The 16,845-nt window shown below is 41.9% G+C and overlaps 1 protein-coding gene across 18 annotated transcripts in view; it reads right to left on the bottom strand.

Moving 5' to 3' along the window:
- Nucleotides 1-4,925: 4,925 nt before the first annotated feature.
- The window catches only part of LOC113098631 (collagen alpha-1(XXV) chain-like), a 564,810-nt gene continuing 552,890 nt past the window's right edge, over nt 4,926-16,845 (bottom strand). For all 18 annotated transcript variants that reach the window (XM_026263668.1, XM_026263670.1, XM_026263667.1 and 15 more), the window contains 3 exons: nt 16,009-16,053; nt 6,651-6,713; nt 4,926-5,942 (listed from right to left, as the gene is read on the bottom strand). In XM_026263668.1, coding sequence (XP_026119453.1) covers nt 5,865-5,942; nt 6,651-6,713; nt 16,009-16,053 — 186 coding nt within the window. In that variant the 3' untranslated portion in view covers nt 4,926-5,864. The remainder of the gene's footprint in view (nt 5,943-6,650; nt 6,714-16,008; nt 16,054-16,845) is intronic.

Raw genomic sequence — 16,845 nt, 5'->3', positions numbered from 1 at the left:
AACAACACCAATTTTGCAGGGAAAATTCAAAATAACCGACTTCCTGTTGGGATTCGGATTTCGTACCAAGAGACTTTTTTGTAGATATTGATGAGTTACATGTGTGTACCAATTTTTGTACATGTACGTGAAACATAGCTCGAGGCACACTCCGTTGAAAGTGTATATATGAAAGTGTATGGCGCTATCGAGCCATTCTGCCACACCCGGTGGAATATTGGCCTGCAGATCTGTTCAGGTCAGGACTCTTATCACACATGTGAAGTTTGGGGAAGATCGGACATTTTATGCCTGAGTTATAACATCTTTTATTCAAATAATGAATAAATATTTTTGTATTCTTTTTAATATGTTCGTAGGAGTCTGTAACAGTTTTAACCATGTCACTTCCTGTTACCAACAGGTGGCGCTATGACTGTAACTGAAATTTTTCATGGTTGTTTGTTCAGGACAGAACACCTATCACTCGTGTGAAGTTTGGGGAAGATCGGACATTGCTTGCCTTAGTTACAGCATATTCCCTTTTCACTGCCTTAGTAGAATGCTTCAACACTTAGCTAAGTGTTGCTAGCATGTTTTATTATGTTTCTATCATGTTGCCAGTCTATTTAACACTTTTTGACACATTTTTAATTGGTTCCTAGGAGTCCATAACATTGTTAACCTTGTCACTTCCTGTTACCAGCAGGTGGCGCTATGACTATCACTGAATTTGGTCATGGTTGTTTGTTCAACGCCTATCACACGTGTGAAGTTTGGGGAAGATCGGACATTGCTTGCCTTTTTTACAGCAACTTCCTTTTTCACTGCCTTAGTAGAATGCTTTAACACTTAGCTAATGTAGCTAGCATGTATTAGTATGTATCTAGTATGTTGCCAGCCTATTTAACACTTGTTTACAATTTTTAATATGTTCCTAGGAGTCTGTAATAGTGTTAACCATGTCACTTCCTGTTACCAGCAGGTGGCGCTATGACTATAACTGAATTTGGTCATGGTTGTTTGTTCAGGACAGGACACCTATCACACGTGTGAAGTTTGGGGAAAATCGGACATTGCTTGCCTTTTTTACAGCAACTTCCTTTTTCACTGCCTTAGTAGAATGCTTTAACACTTAGCTAAGTGTTGCTAGAATCTTTCGTTATGTTTCTAGCATGCTGCCAGTCTATTTAACACTTTTTTACACTTTTTAATATGTCTCTAGGAGTCCATAATAGTGTTAACCTTGTCACTTCCTGTTACTAGCAGGTGGCGCTATAACTATAACTGAATTTGTTCATGGGTGTTTGTTCAGAGCAGAACACCTATCACACGTGTGAAGTTTGGGGAAGATCGGACATTGCTTGCCTTAGTTACAGCAACTTTCTTTTTCACTACATTATTAGCATGATTTAACACTTAGCTAATGTTGCTAGCATGTATTAGTTTGTATCTAGTATGTTGCCAGCCTATTTAACACTTGTTTACACTTTTTAATATGTTCCTAGGAGTCTGTAATAGTGTTAACCATGTCACTTCCTGTTACCAGCAGGTGGCATATGACTATAACTGAATTTGTCATGGTTGTTTGTTCAGGACAGAACACTTATCACACGTGTGAAGTTTGGGGAAAATTGGACATTGCTTGCCTTTTATACAGCAAGTTCCTTTTTCACTGCCTTAGTAGAATGCTTTAACACTTAGCTTAGTGTTGCTAGCATCGTTTCTTATGTTTCTAGCATGCTGCCAGCCTATTTAACACTTATTGACACTTTTTAATTTGTTCTTAGAAGTCCATAACAGTGTTAACCTTGTCACTTCCTGTTACCAGCAGGTGGCGCTATGACTACAACTGAATTTGGTCATGGGTGTTTGTTCAGAACAGAACACCTATCACACGTGTGAAGTTTGGGGAAGATCGGACATTGCTTGCCTGAGTTACAGCAACTTCCTTTTTCACTGCATTAGTAGCGTGCTTTAGCACTTAGCTAAGTGTTGCTAGCATGTATTAGTATGTATCTAGTATGTTGCCAGCCTATTTAACACTTATTGACACTTTTTAATTTGTTCTTAGAAGTCCATAACAGTGTTAACCTTGTCACTTCCTGTTACCAGCAGGTGGCGCTATGACTATAACTGAATTTGGTCATGGGTGCTTGTTCAGAACAGAACACCTATCACACGTGTGAAGTTTGGGGAAGATCGGACATTGCTTGCCTGAGTTACAGCAAGTTCCTTTTTAACTACATTAGTAGCGTGCTTTAGCACTTAGCTAAGTGTTGCTAGCATGTATTAGTATGTATCTAGTATGTTGCCAGCCTATTTAACACTTGTTGATGCTTTTTAATTTGTTCCTAGGAGTCCATAACAGTGTAAACCTTGTCACTTCCTGTTACCAGCAGGTGGTGCTATGACTATAACTGAATTTGGTCATGGGTGTTTGTTCAGAACAGAACACCTATCACACGTGTGAAATTTGGCGAAGATTGGACATTGCTTGCCTGAGTTATAGCAACTTTTATTCCCATGGCGAGACATTGAACTTCTTCACAGCGCCATGGACATCCCTTTAACGAAAACTCAAGATCTTCACAACTGAACATCACACCGGTCTTTAGATTAGACTGACCACAAAAAAGATGTTGATGTCATAAAATTTCTAGGAGTAGTTTGTCACAGTGTAAAATATGTCACTTCCTGTTGCCAATAGGTGGCGCTATGACTATAACTGAATATTGGCATTTAGATCTGTTCAGGTCAAGAGTCTTATTCATCATGTGAAGTTTGGGGCAGATTGGGCAATGTATGTCTGAGTTACAGGAACTTTTTCATGGCGAAACATCGAAATTTGTCAGGCCGCCATGGACACGCCCTTTAACAAAACCTCAATTCCTTCGCAATTTAACATCGCAAAGGGCTTTAGATTACACTGACCAAGTTTGGTGTTGATCTGAATAAATCTCTAGGAGGAGTTTGTTAAAGTACAACCCCTGAAAATGACAAAAACAACACCAATTTTGCAGGGAAAATTCAAAATAACCGACTTCCTGTTGGGATTCGGATTTCGTACCAAGAGACTTTTTTGTAGGTATTGGTGTGTTACATGTGTGTACCAATTTTTGTACATGTACGTGAAACATAGCTCGAGGCGCACTCCGTTGAATCTGTATAGGTGGCGCTATAGAGCCATTTTGCCACATCCGATGGACTATTGGCCTTTAGATGTGTTCAGGCCAGGACTCTTATCAAACATGTGAAGTTTGGGCAAGATCGGACATTTAAAACCTGAGTTACAACAAGTTTTATTCCCATGGTGAAAAAATATATATAAACTTTGGATCATGTTTATACAAACATTGATGGAGATGACATCGCGACCCCTTAACCCCCACTTCGGACAGTCTGATCACCTTTCTTTGTTTCTCACCCCTAACTAAGTATTCACCCTTCATCAACCGTGTGAAGCCATCAGTGAGGACCATCAAAGTGTGGCCAACTGGAGCAGACTATTTACTTCAGAACAGATTTCAATACACGGACTGAAGTATGATTGCTTCTCAGGCTTCCTGTGGCTCTCACACGGACCTTGATATCTATACCTCATCTGTACTGGATTACATCAACACCACCATCGACAGTGTTACAATAAAAAAACAGATCACAACATACACTAATCAGAAGCCGTGGGTGAACAAGGAGGAGCTACTTCTGCTGAAAGCCTGCAACACTGCCTTCAAATCAGATGATGCTCAGGCCTACAGTAAGTCCAAGGCTTTGAAAAGGGGCATCAAAAAGGCCAAGTACTGCTACAAGCTGAAGGTAGAGGAACACTTTTCATGACAATAGGACATCTCAAAGACTGCCTCCCACCCACGCTGGACCCACACCAATTTGTGTGACGTAAAAATAGGAGCATAGAGGATGCAGTATGCATAGTGTTGCACTCTGCACTCACACACTTGGACAATAACAACACATGTAACGATGTTGTTTGTTGTTTGTTGACTTCAGCTCAGCATTTAACACCATCATTCCCTCCAAGCTGACCACAAAACTTGGAGATCTGGACATTATCACCTCCCTCTGCAACTGGATTATGGACTTCTGACCAACAGACCTCAGCATGTTCGGTCAGGCCACACCTGCTCCACCACCATCACAATCAACACCGGCGTACCACAGGGATGTGTGCTGAGCCCATTCCTCTACTCCCTCTACATCCATGACTACAAGCCTGTGCATGGATCAAATTCCATCAAGTTTGCAGATGACACCACGGTGATTGGCCACATCAGAGACAACGATGAGACTGCCTACAGGGAGGAGGTATAGCACCTGGCCACATGGTGTGCTGATAACCTGCTCCTTAACACCAGCAAGATAAAGGGGCTCATTGTGGACTTTAGGAAGAAGAAAGGCAGCACGCACGACCCCATCCACATTAATGGGATGGTTGTTGAATGCGTCTCCAGCTTCAAGTTCCTGGGAACTACCATCTCAGTGGACCTGTCCTGGACCACAAACACCTCCAGCCTGGTCCAGGCTCACCAGCACCTCTTCTTCCTCAAGACACTGAAGAAGAACCAGCTGTCTTCAGTCATCCTGGTGAACTTTTACCGGTGTGCGATCGAGAGCATCCTGACCCTGACCCGTTACATCACAGTCTGCTATGGGAACTGCTCAGTGGCTGGCCGCAAGGCACTGCAGAGGGTGGTGAAAACCGCCCAACGCATCACAGGGACACCACTTCTTGCAATTGAAAACATCCAGAGAAACCACTGTCTACGTCAAGCTCGCAGCATTCTTAAGGACTCCTCTCGACCTGACCATAAACTGTGTAACCTCCTGCCCTCCGGGAGGCGCTTCAGGAGTCTCCAGACAAGCTTTTACCTTACTGATCTCTGCCCTCTGACACCCCCCCCCCCCCCCACACACACACACAGGGTTCTTTCACATCTTTTTCTGTTTGTTTAAACTGCAATTTGTATTTGTTCCCTCAAGTGCAGGAGGATGCAAATTTCATGAAGGGGAGCTCTGTGTTGCCGTCCATGAGACCGTCCGTGCGCACAGAACACAGCACGTGAGTAGCCTACTCACTTGAGCTTCCCCTCCTCTTTTTATCTTATGTTTGAATGCTTTAAACTCTTTTGAAAGTTTAAATTGGCAAGGTTTAAAAATGTGAAAATTATAAGCTTTTGTGACAATGCACTGCAGTGGCCTGTCAGCTGTAGTAAGTAATATAGTAATAATTTACTACTTTTGCCTGTTTTCTTCTTTTTCTGATTGTTTGAAATGAGGATTAATGACACCATAATATGCAATTTAGAGTATGTAGAGTATATTTACACCCCACATAAACTTTTGCTCATGCCCAACATTTTTCTAATTTACCGTATACACTTTTCATTTACAGTTGCACAGGTAGACAAGTTCCTCCAGGATGGCACAACACATTCTATTGCAAGGAAGTTTTGTGTGTCTTCTTGCACTTGTCTCAAAAGCATGGAGAAGATACCAGGAGATGGGATGTTTCATCAGAAAAGCTGGACAGGGCCATAGAAGGGTAACAACCCAGCAACCGGTATCTACTAGTGAGAGCTCTGCTTACAGCCTAGCATCATGAAGCTTTATTACCATTTGCATGAGAACACCAGATTTAGTAGGCCCACCATTACACAATGTATTTAAATAAAGATTTTCATTTTCTTCATTATTTCATTGTGTATGTGTATTTAATCATTTTTTTTTTTTTTTTTTTTTTTTTTTTGAAAAGTGTATACATAGCTGTGCGGCATACTGGACATTATCTGCTCACTGTGACATTGTGACTTTTCTCAACATTAATGTCTTTTCTCTTCCTTAAACAACTACTGCACCTTTACTGCTCATCTTACCTTGTGTCCTGCTGGACCTGTCTCACCACGTTCACCCTTGCCAGGCGGTCCTTGTTCTCCTCTCTCTCCCTACAAAATCATTTATTACTACAGTGAAGGCATTTTTTTGTTTTTTTGACCAGCTTAAAAGGTACACATTTTTGATATTACAAAAGTTTTTTTTTTTTAAGTGGTTTTCAACCAGGAGACCATGATACACTGTAAACATCAAGATGGTCTCTAATAAATGTTACAATTATTTACATTTAGTTATATTAAAAAAAATCTTAATTTAATACAATACATCAATCATACATAATATTTATTTTCTAATATTGTCTTGGACAAAGGGGACTTTGAAGTAAAAAAAGCTAAGATTCACTGAATTAAAACCACTCTTTTCTCCATATGTACATATTTCTTCGAAAATTTCCTGTAGAGAGCAGTATGACAGCACATGCTGTATCTTGAAAGACATTGACATTTTCATAGGTGCATTGCTTCTTATATAAATATAAATTATTTAATAAAATACTAGTGTAACATGTACATTGGTTTAGTAAAGTAATAAAGTCTGTAAAAAAATAGTTTAAATTAAGCTTTTTTTTCTTCTCAGTAGACTGCAGAGAAGTGCTCCCACACAAATTAAACACACTTGTTTAGTCATTTGTTGTGTTAACCTTTCAGTCCTTAACAGAGCTACTGTATCACTGACACATTTGACTGAAACCACAGAAAATGACCACATCATTAAACTGTGATATATATATATCATCAGTGACTGTGTTACAAACACACCTTGGTTCCTGGCAGGCCTGGAAGCCCAGGCTCACCTTGAGGCCCAAAGAATCCAGGTTCACCCTGCATACAGAAGCAATACAAGGAACAGTCTATAAATTACTAGGACTCAAGTCAAGTATCTAAATTAAAAAGATGGAATACTGTATATATATATATATATTGACGCTTGGTCAGGAAACCTTGGCGTAACATTTTTTGATGTGCAGGGTTCGCCATTGATTTAGATAATAAACCCTTGATGTCAACATGCCAACACGAAAGGTACTGGGAATTTTATCATTATGATTAAATTATATATTGAGTAATAATATTGTCATTATTGCATATGTTGGGGTGTGATTTGTTTCAATGTAAACAGTAAGAACAGTTTTATTTATATTAAACTATTTTAATTTATGAGCATGTAACCCGACCCCTGACCCTAAACCTACTATTTGTCAATAAAACATAGGATATAACCGGCAAATACAAATTCAGTTATCATTTATTTAAAAAGTATTGATATTCCAAGTCTTCCAAGGCAAAACGATTAATTTGCGATAGTGATGTGTCATTAGCGAGCAGGCCTGCGTTGGACTTAAGAGCTGATTCTTTGTAGCGAACGAGAAGAGACTCCTTTTGGGGATAGCCAAATAAGAATAAGAAATATAATAAATAAAAAGAAAACAAAATAGAAAAATGAATAAAACAAGCTAGTTTTAGAGGCCGTATTTGCTTTTGTTAATTTTATAATAAATAAAAAGAGAATAAATAGAATACGAAAAGAAAAGAAAGTGCAAGTCTAATAGGGCCAAGTAAAAAAAAAAAAAAAAAAAAAAAAAAACAGAATTAGAATAGAGTGTGCTAGAGTTAAAGCGATAAATAAAGATTAATAAAGAGATTTTTTTTAACCAATTCTTGAAAATGGCTAAGGATTCAGCTGCTCAGATGGAGTTAGGTAGGTCATTTAATACACTGGCATTTAAATGCAAGCACGTTGGTTAAGGTAAGAAAACACTGCATTGTTGCAGCATCGGTCCCCTCACAGAGATAAGGAATTGCATCAGCTCATCCAAGTTAAGGAATCTGATATTTCTGAATGACTTTTGCATTTATTTATTTGATTTGTTTGCTATGATTGTGTGTTTAGTTTTTAAATAAAAGTGTCACGGTTCATGAATGCACCGTCTCCTGCTCGTCTCATGTTACGTCATGTTGATTGTTTCATGTGGGTGTTACCTGCAGCTCATTCCACTAGCCTACTTAATGCCCTGTCTTTCATCTCTTGTTTGTCAGTTCGTTGTTTGAGGTCCTCCGTGGTTCATGTCTGTTCATCCTCCAGCTTTACTGCTTCGTGCCTTGTTTCCTGTTTCGGTCAACCTTGGATTACAGCCATATCACCTTGGATCTATCACCACCATCACCTCCACCAGCGTACTCAAACCCCAACTCACCTGTTTGTGCTGCCGTTGAGGTCCCTGCGTCACCCTCCAACATCTCCTCATCAATTACTATCCATCAATAAACATTCTTACTTGCATTTGCCTCCTGTCCTCCATTATATCATAACAGAATGATCTGACCAACTATGGAGGCAGCGAGTAACCAATCACTCGCCCTGGAAGAATTTCTCAGCGCCAGTGCTCGGAGGATGGACTCCCAGGAGAGGAATCTTAACGATACTGGTCACGCGGTTCAGGCTTTGGTGGCGCAGGTGTCCGAGCTCACCCAACAACTACAGCTGCTACGAGTTCCCACTGCGCCGCTCACACCGCCCATTCCTCCCACACCACCGGAAGCCCCCTCCCAGCCGGAACCACGTCTCCCCATTCCGGAGTCCTACTCGGGTGAGCCTAACTTTTGTAGAGCTTTCTTAACCTGTTGCGATATGCATTTCTCTCTCCAACCTAGAACCTTCACCAACGAACGAGCCAAGGTGGCTTTCATCTTGACCCTGCTCACTGGGAGGGCAGCATTATGGGTAACAGCGGTGTGGGAGAACCAAGATCCATGCTGCGCCTCGTTCCAGACACTCTCTGACAAGATGAGGCGGGTCTTTGATCGGGCCGTCGCCGGGAGGGAGGCTCGCCGAGTTACGTCAGAATGAGAGATCCGTCTCAGATTATTCCATCGAGTTCCGTACTCTGGCAGTGGAGTGTCATTGGAACAAGGAGGCGCAGTGGGACGTGTTACTGCATGGGCTGGCTGACCACGTCCAGAAAGAAATCTACACCCTGGATCTTCCGACTTCACTTAATGGGCTCATCGAACTAGCGTATGCACGTCTGACGCGAGTCCATACGAGGCCCAGACTGATGTGCGGGTCAGCGGCGGGGACACTGCCAGCCCCTCCTACGATCACGAGCCCATGCAGGTAGGGCGAGCTTGGCTTTCCCAGGAGGAGAAGAAGAGGCAGAGGTCCCTAGGCCTGTGCCTCTACTGCGGGGGGACCAGTCATCACGCTTACATCTGTCTGGTAAAAGGCCAAGCCCGGTTGTACGTATTAGGCTACTATCGGGTGGGATGTCTGCCAAGAAGACCTCATCATCATCCACGCTCCTCCCGGTAAGACTAAGATGGTCAGCACAGCTTCACAACTGTCAAGCACTACTGGACTCAGGGGCAGAAGGTAATTTTATGGACAGTACACTCACACGCAGACTTCACATTCCCCTCAGACCCCTCACGCACCACATCACGGTTCACGCCCTCAATGGACAGAAACTACCGGTCATATCTCACGTCACTGAAGAAATCACCCTCAACACATCAGGCAACCACTCTGAAACCATCTCCTTCCACATCCTTGACTCTCCCCTTGCACCCATAGTCCTCGGTCACCCCTGGCTCCTTCTTCACAACCCCAGAATAGACTGGCAATCTAATTCCATTCTGGCTTGGAACAATAAATGTCATGAGTCTTGTTAGTGTCTGCCTGTCCGTCTATTTCTATGTCTGTGTTTCAGGAGGAGGCAGTGGACTTGTCTAACGTGCCCACTGAGTACCTCCACCTGAAGGAAGTGTTCAGTAAGTCTTGTGCTGCTTCTCTTCCTCCGCATCGTCCCTATGACTGTGCCATAGAATTACTGTCAGGTAAGTCTCCACCTAAAGGCAAATTATATTCACTTTTTGTTCCGGAAAAGGGAGGCTATGAAGAAATATATTTCTGATTCTCTAGCTTCAAAGTTCATCTGCCCTTCCTCTTCTCCAGCGGGGGCGGGTTCCTTTTTGTGGGGAAGAAAGACGGATTGCTGCGACCTTGCGACTTACGTAATGCTTATCATTTGGTCCGTATCAGGGAGGGGGATGAATGGAAGACAGCTTTTAACACCCCCAGGGGGCACTTTGAATACTTGGGCACTTTGAATACTTGGTCACCCCTTCGGGCTCTCGAACTCCCCAGCGGTGTTCCAGGCATTCGTCGACGACGTGCTGTGATATATGATTGATCAATTCATATATGTCTACCTAGATGACATATTGATTTTTTCCTCTTCTCTCCAGGAACATGTGCAGCACAGAGATTGCTAGAGAATGGGCTTTTTGTCAAGGTCGGAGAAATGCTAGTTTCATGCACAGTCGGTTCCGTTTCTTGGGTATATCGTGTCGACTGAGGGAATATGCATGGATGCCGAGAAGGTTAAGGCTGTGGTAGAGTGGCCAAGTCCAGATTCCCGTAAGACCCTACAGAGGTTTCTGGGGTTCGCCAACTTCTACCGGCGTTTTATTTAGCCGAGGCTGTGTTTGCCAAACTGAAGAGCTGCTTTGTTTCAACCCCTATCCTGATCACCCCTGACCCATCACGTCAGTTTGTGGTGGAGGTCGATGCGTCGGAGGTGGGGGTAGGGGCGGTGTTATCTCAACGTTCTCCCTCAGACGACAAGGTGCACCCATGCGTGTTTTTCTCTTATCGATTATCCCCTGCTGAACGAAATTATGATATTGGTAACCGAGAATTGTTGGCAGTCAAGATGGCATTGGAGGAATGGCGCCACTGGCTAGAAGGTAGTTTTGACCGTGGTGGACCGGTTCTCGAAGGCCGCCCACTTTATTCCCTTGCCCAAATTACCCTCAGCCAAGGAGACAGCATTGACCGTTGTAGATCACGTCTTTCGTTTACATGGCCTCCCGATAGACGTGGTTTCTGACAGGGGACCCCAATTCGTGTCCAAATTTTGGCAAGAGTTTTGTAGATTACTGGGAGCGACTGTAAGTCTGTTCTCAGGGTTTCATCCCCAGAGCAATGGTCAAACCGAGAGAGCCAACCAAGATATGGAAAGGGTGTTACGATGTTTGGTCTCCAAGAATCCTTCCTCCTGGAGCCAACAATTGTCAATGGTGGAGTACGCCCACAATACCTTACCAATATCAGCTACGGGACTATCTCCATTTGAGTGTAGTGTAGGTTACCAGCCACCTATTCTTTCCAGTCTCGAATCCGAAGTTGCGGTCCCCTCCATTCACGCCTTCGTCCAGAGCTGTCACCGCACTTGGACTAGAGCCCGTGAGACTTCTTCTTCGCGAGATCTTCTGATCAGCGGCAGCTGCAGTTCATTCCACCAGCCTACTTAATGCCCTGTCTTTTGTCTCTTGTTTGCCAGATCATTGTTTGAGGTCCTCCGTGGTTCATGTCTGTTCGTCCTCCAGCTCTCAAACACCAACTCACCTGTCTGTGCTGCCGTTGAGGTCCCTGCGTCACCCTCCAACATCTCCTCATCAATTACTATTCATCAATAAACATTCTTACTTGCATTTGCCTCCTGTCCTCCATTATATCGTAACAAAAAGTTTTATTAAAATGTTAAATAATAGTTCAATCGTTTTTTTTTTTTTTTTTTTTACAAAACAAAATGCATAAAAATTAGTCCTTTATAAAAACATTACATAAAAAATTGCTTACCAACACACAAACCATTCACAATTGCTAAATTTGGGCTAAAATAGAAGGATCTGAGTGATACTAAATGAATAGCCATTTCGGAACCATGAGAGTTCAAAAGAGCTGAATCTTTCAAAAGAGTCGCAAAGCTAATCCTGTGTTTTACAGTCTGTGTACAAATTTAAAAAAGAAAATGCTACCAGAAGAAGCCTTACGTCAGCAGGATAATTTTTGCAGCTAAAACATTATGTTTTACTCTCTTCATTGCATAACAACATTGAATGGCTTCAAAAGACTTTAAAAGCAATATGACTTGTTTGTAATGCTTTTATACTGTTTGTTTGTGGTCAGTTTTTGCAATACATACCTGTGAATACACTTATATATTTGCCTGTTATGTGATTTAGACTGAACAAAATTATAAATGCAACACTTTTGTTTTTGCCCACATTTTTCATGAGCTGAAATCAAAGTCTTAAAACTTTTCCTATGTACACAAAAGGTCTATTTCTCTTTATTTGTCTAAATCTGTGCTAGTGAGTACTTCTGCTTTGCAGAGATAATCCATCCAGCCTCACAAGTGTGGCATATCAAGATGCTGATTAGACAGCATGATTATTGCAAAGGTGTGCCTTAGGCTGGCCACAATAAAAGACCACTCTAAACTGTGCAGTTTTATCACACAGCACAATAGCACAGATGTCACAAGGACAGGAATGTCCACTAGAGCTGTTGTCCGTGAATTTAATGTTCATTTCTCTACCATAAGCCATTGCCAAAGGCACTTCAGAGATTTTGGCAGTACATCCAACCGGCCTCACAACCACAGACCACGTGTAACCACACCAGCCCAGGGTCGCCACATCCAGCTTCTTCACCTTCAAGATTATCTGAGACCAGTCAATCTGACAGCTGCTGCAACAATCGGTTTGCATAACCAAAGAATTTCTGCACAAACTGTCAGAAACCATATCAGGGAAGCTTATCTGCATGCTTGTCGTCGTCATTTGGGTCTTGACCTGACTGCATTTCCTTGTCGTAACTGACTTGAGTGAGCAAATGCTCACATTAGATGGAGTCTGGCACTCTGGACCGGTGTTCTCTTCACAGATGAATACCGGATTTCACTGTACAGGGCAGATGGCAGACTGTGTGTATGGTGTCATGTGGGTGGAGTGGTTTGCTGATGTCAACATTGTGGATTCAATGGCCCATGGTGGCGGTGGGGTAATGGCATGGGCAGGCGCATGTTAAGGACAACTAAAACAAGTGCATTGTATTGATGGCATTTTGAATTACACAGAAATACCAAGGCGAGATCCTGAGGCATATTGTTGTGCCATTCATCCACAACCATCAGCTCATGTTTCAGCATGATAATGCATGGCCCCATGTTGCAAGGATCTGTACACAATTCTTGGAAGCTTAAAACATCCCAGTTCTTGCATTATATTATAAGATAAGAATATTATATTGTATTATAAGAATAGCATACTCACTGGACATGTCACCCGTTGAGCATGTTTGGGATGCTCTGGATCGGCGTATACAACAGCGTGTTCCAGTTCCTGCCCACATCCAGCAACTTGTGGATCAACATTCCACAGGCCACAATCAACAACCTGATCAGCTCTATGCGAAGGAGATGTGTTGCAATGCGTGAGGCAAATTGTGGTCACACAAGATACTGACTGGTTTTCACATTATAGAGTGGCCTTTTATTGTGGCCAGCCTAAGGCACACCTGTTCAATGTCTAATCAGCATCTTGATATGCCACACCTGTGAGGTGGATGGATTATCTCAGCAAATGAGAAGTGCTCACTTACTCAGATTTAGACAGATTTGTGAACAATATTTGAGAGAAATAGACCTTTTGTGTACATAGAATGAGTCTTAGAACTTTGAGAAGTGTTGAGTTTACAATTAAGGGGTAGGGTTAGGTGCTCCAATGCAGGTATACATTTAAATACAATTTTATAAAATAGCTGCTGCACTCACCTCTGTCTTTCCTGCACCACAGGACGCATAGAGAGAAGGAATGCCCGTTATCTGCCTTGCTCATCTCTTAATCTTGAGCAATTATCAGCTTGTTTTTTCCACATCACACTGCAAACCAAAGTTGGATTACCCCAAAGACTTGCTGTTTTTGTAACCATTTTATTTGTTTGTTCACCTCTAGGAAATAAACTTTCCATTGCATCTAATCCTCTGCCTTTGAGTCCACTGTTCTCCTTGTCCAGTCACAGAATCTACTGAGGCAAATATAATGCACAACAGAGGAGGATGAGATGTGCCGATGCTCCTTACTCGGGTGAGCCTAACACATGTCGCTCCTTTTTGTCCCAAAGTTCTCTGACTTTCTTGCTGCAGCCTTCCTGTTTTCCCATAGAGTGGTCCAAGGTAGCTTTCACCATCACGCTCTTGGTGGAAAAGCAAGAGAATGGGGAATGGCCATTGGGGATAATGAACAGAACTGCTGTTCCTCCTTTTGAGAGTTTCTTGGAGGAACTACGCAATGTGTTTGATTGCACAGCTCAGGGAACTGAAGCAGCACGAGCCTTGGCACTGCCACAGTAGGGAGAAGGTTAAAAATCCAGTTCCTCAATCAAGTTTTGCACCCTTGCAACATCCTGTGGCTGGAACAACAAGACTCTTTGGGATAATTTTCTCCACGGTCTGGCCGAGCATATTTAGAATGAAATCTATTCCCTTGAATTATCCTTGAGCCTGTATGGACTCATCAACCTTTCCCGGTATTGAGGATGTGTGGTTAATCTCAAGCCTATTACTAGAGCTGTGTCTGTAGTCTCTAGTGAGATGCCATCTCAACGTCTCAACTTCCCTGAGAATGAGCCTTTGCAGGTTGGGAGAGTGCGGTTGACGTCGAGGGAGTGACGTCATTGCCTGGACAGCCAACTGTGTCTCTACTGCGGAGAGGCTGGTCACATATCTGCTGTGTGCCCAGCCGCTAGGCAGCGCTTACCTCTCAAGTGAGAGCAGAAGGTGAGCGTTACTAGAGCTTGATTGCCCTCTGGTGGTCAGTTTGAGTTTTAAGCCTCATCCCTGGTCAAGGGGGCTGCTTATCAATTGTCTGCATTTATTGACTCTGGAGCAGAGGGCAATTTCATGGATGCTGGGCTGGCCAAACGCTTGGGGATTCCTTCCATTGCTCTTGCTGAGCAAATAAAGTATTGGCCAGAACACTTTGCAGCACCCTTCTTACCAGAATTACCCATGCTACGAAGTTTGTTACACTTACGCTCTGGCAATCATGTCAAGTAGATCGGCTTTCTCCTTATTCACTCACTCACCACCCAAGTAGTTTAGGGACACAACAGGCTAGTCAAACATAACCCTCACATTGACTGGGTTCTCAAATCTGTTTCAACTTGGAGCCCTTTTAATTTAGCTCAATGTTTGGGTGCTGCAATCTCCCCTGTTATGTTTTGTTCTTTGTTGCAGGAGGAGCCGGTGGACCTGCTGGGTGTACCTGAGGCTTACCATGACTTGAGAGTGGTTATACAAAAGTCATGATTTTGTATAATAGGTGCCCTTTAGATTAAGACAAACATCAGAAAACAACAGAGGACCCTGCATGTACAAAAGTGACGCTAAAGGGGTACCTTAAACCAAAAATAAAAAGGAGTCCTGACCAAGCATCAATATGTGACGAGCTGGGAGTGAGAATGTGTTGATATTTTCATTGTCAATTAATAAGACATTCTACCCTCTCTTATTCAGTCAATGAACACTGTGTGCACATGTAATGGTCTCAATTTCAGAATCCTTAAAAAGAACATGAGAGCATCACATTTGCACAATGTTAGCATTCAGAGCCTTCAGCCTCTAAGTGAATCCAGGGTTATAAAAAATGGGAGGGATTTTTACAAGGCCAGCAGGTTTTAAATGTAGAAAAGTATGCAGGCAAACAAACCAAAACAGCAACAAGCATTAGCTGATGCCTATTTGAGCATTCTTTTAATTGGAAACATTTCCCCCCACTGCTCCAGTGGTTTTCCACTCACTTTCTCATTATTTTCAAAAACATATTTTGCCAATTTATAACATGAACATCTGCAATCAGCTTTTAATTTTAAGTTCAGAAGGCAAGGAAACAATGCACATAACAATATACAAAATGGTGGAATCTCTGTAAGAGTGTTCTGTACAAGTTGACACTCAAGACGTAAATGTTTGGTCATCATAACATAAGCCTGGGTATTATAAGAATACTAGGATAAACTGGGCAAAGTACTTTAACAATCTAATTCACTGATGTATTGTAACCAAATTATTCCACAACCAATGAATCTCAATAATGTGCATTTGGATAAGAAGCCACAAAGCCATGTTAAACAGGTTAATGTGAAAGATACATGGACACAATATAGTCACACTTTAACAACTGTTATGTGTCTCTAAACATGATATATGCTGCTGGATATGGGTGATGGGTGGGATTAGAGGTTTTAGGTTTATGGAGACACACAATTTACCTTAATCCCGGGGAGTCCAGGCAGCCCTGGAAGTCCTGGCTCACCCTATGTAGAAAAAGTGCAACAAATTACAGCCAAAACAAGCCACCGCTTCTGGCAATGAGCCTGAAAACCCAGCACAACCTCAATTGGTTTCCTCTAAAACCACAGAATCAAAAGATTGGCGCTAGTTCACCTACTAAAGTGAAAACCATCAAGATTCTAGTTAAAATGAAGACACATTTGCCATCTATTGGTGTTGTCCCTACTTAAGTTATTTTATTTAAGTAAAGTTCAAGTATATTTTTTAAGTATACTTTATGTGGTATGTATACAAATATCAGTGTACTAGTAGTATATTTGTAAGATATGTCTATTATGACTGTTTCACATCGTGATTGTCAGTGGAGAGTGAGAATCACGTTTTGTTACTGCCCATGTTAATTAATCATTCATGCTGCAGGTGATCCAGAAAGAGCAACACAAACGGTCTATTCAACCACACATCATTACTTATGTGTTACAGACATTTAGATAACAGAAGAAAGAAGTACTGGAATAAAGGTTTATAGTATGGGTATAAACACAGTAGCGATCAAAACGAAAATACATTGTGTATATATATATATATATATATATATATATATATATATATATATATATATATATATATATATATATATATATATATATATTTATATATATAAAATACAATATAATAAAAAGACTTACCGTATTTTTCAGACTATAAGTCGCAGATCAGTAAAAGTCAGATCAGTCCAAAAATACGTCATGATCAGGAAAAAAACATATATAAGTCGCACAGGACTATAAGTCGCATTTATTTAGAAGCAAGAG

This window comes from Carassius auratus, unplaced genomic scaffold (genome assembly GCF_003368295.1).
Source record: "Carassius auratus strain Wakin unplaced genomic scaffold, ASM336829v1 scaf_tig00216597, whole genome shotgun sequence".
Taxonomy (NCBI): Eukaryota; Metazoa; Chordata; class Actinopteri; order Cypriniformes; family Cyprinidae; genus Carassius; species Carassius auratus.
The sequence above is the reverse complement of the archived record's forward strand: the minus strand, read 5'-3'. Positions and strand labels throughout refer to the sequence as shown.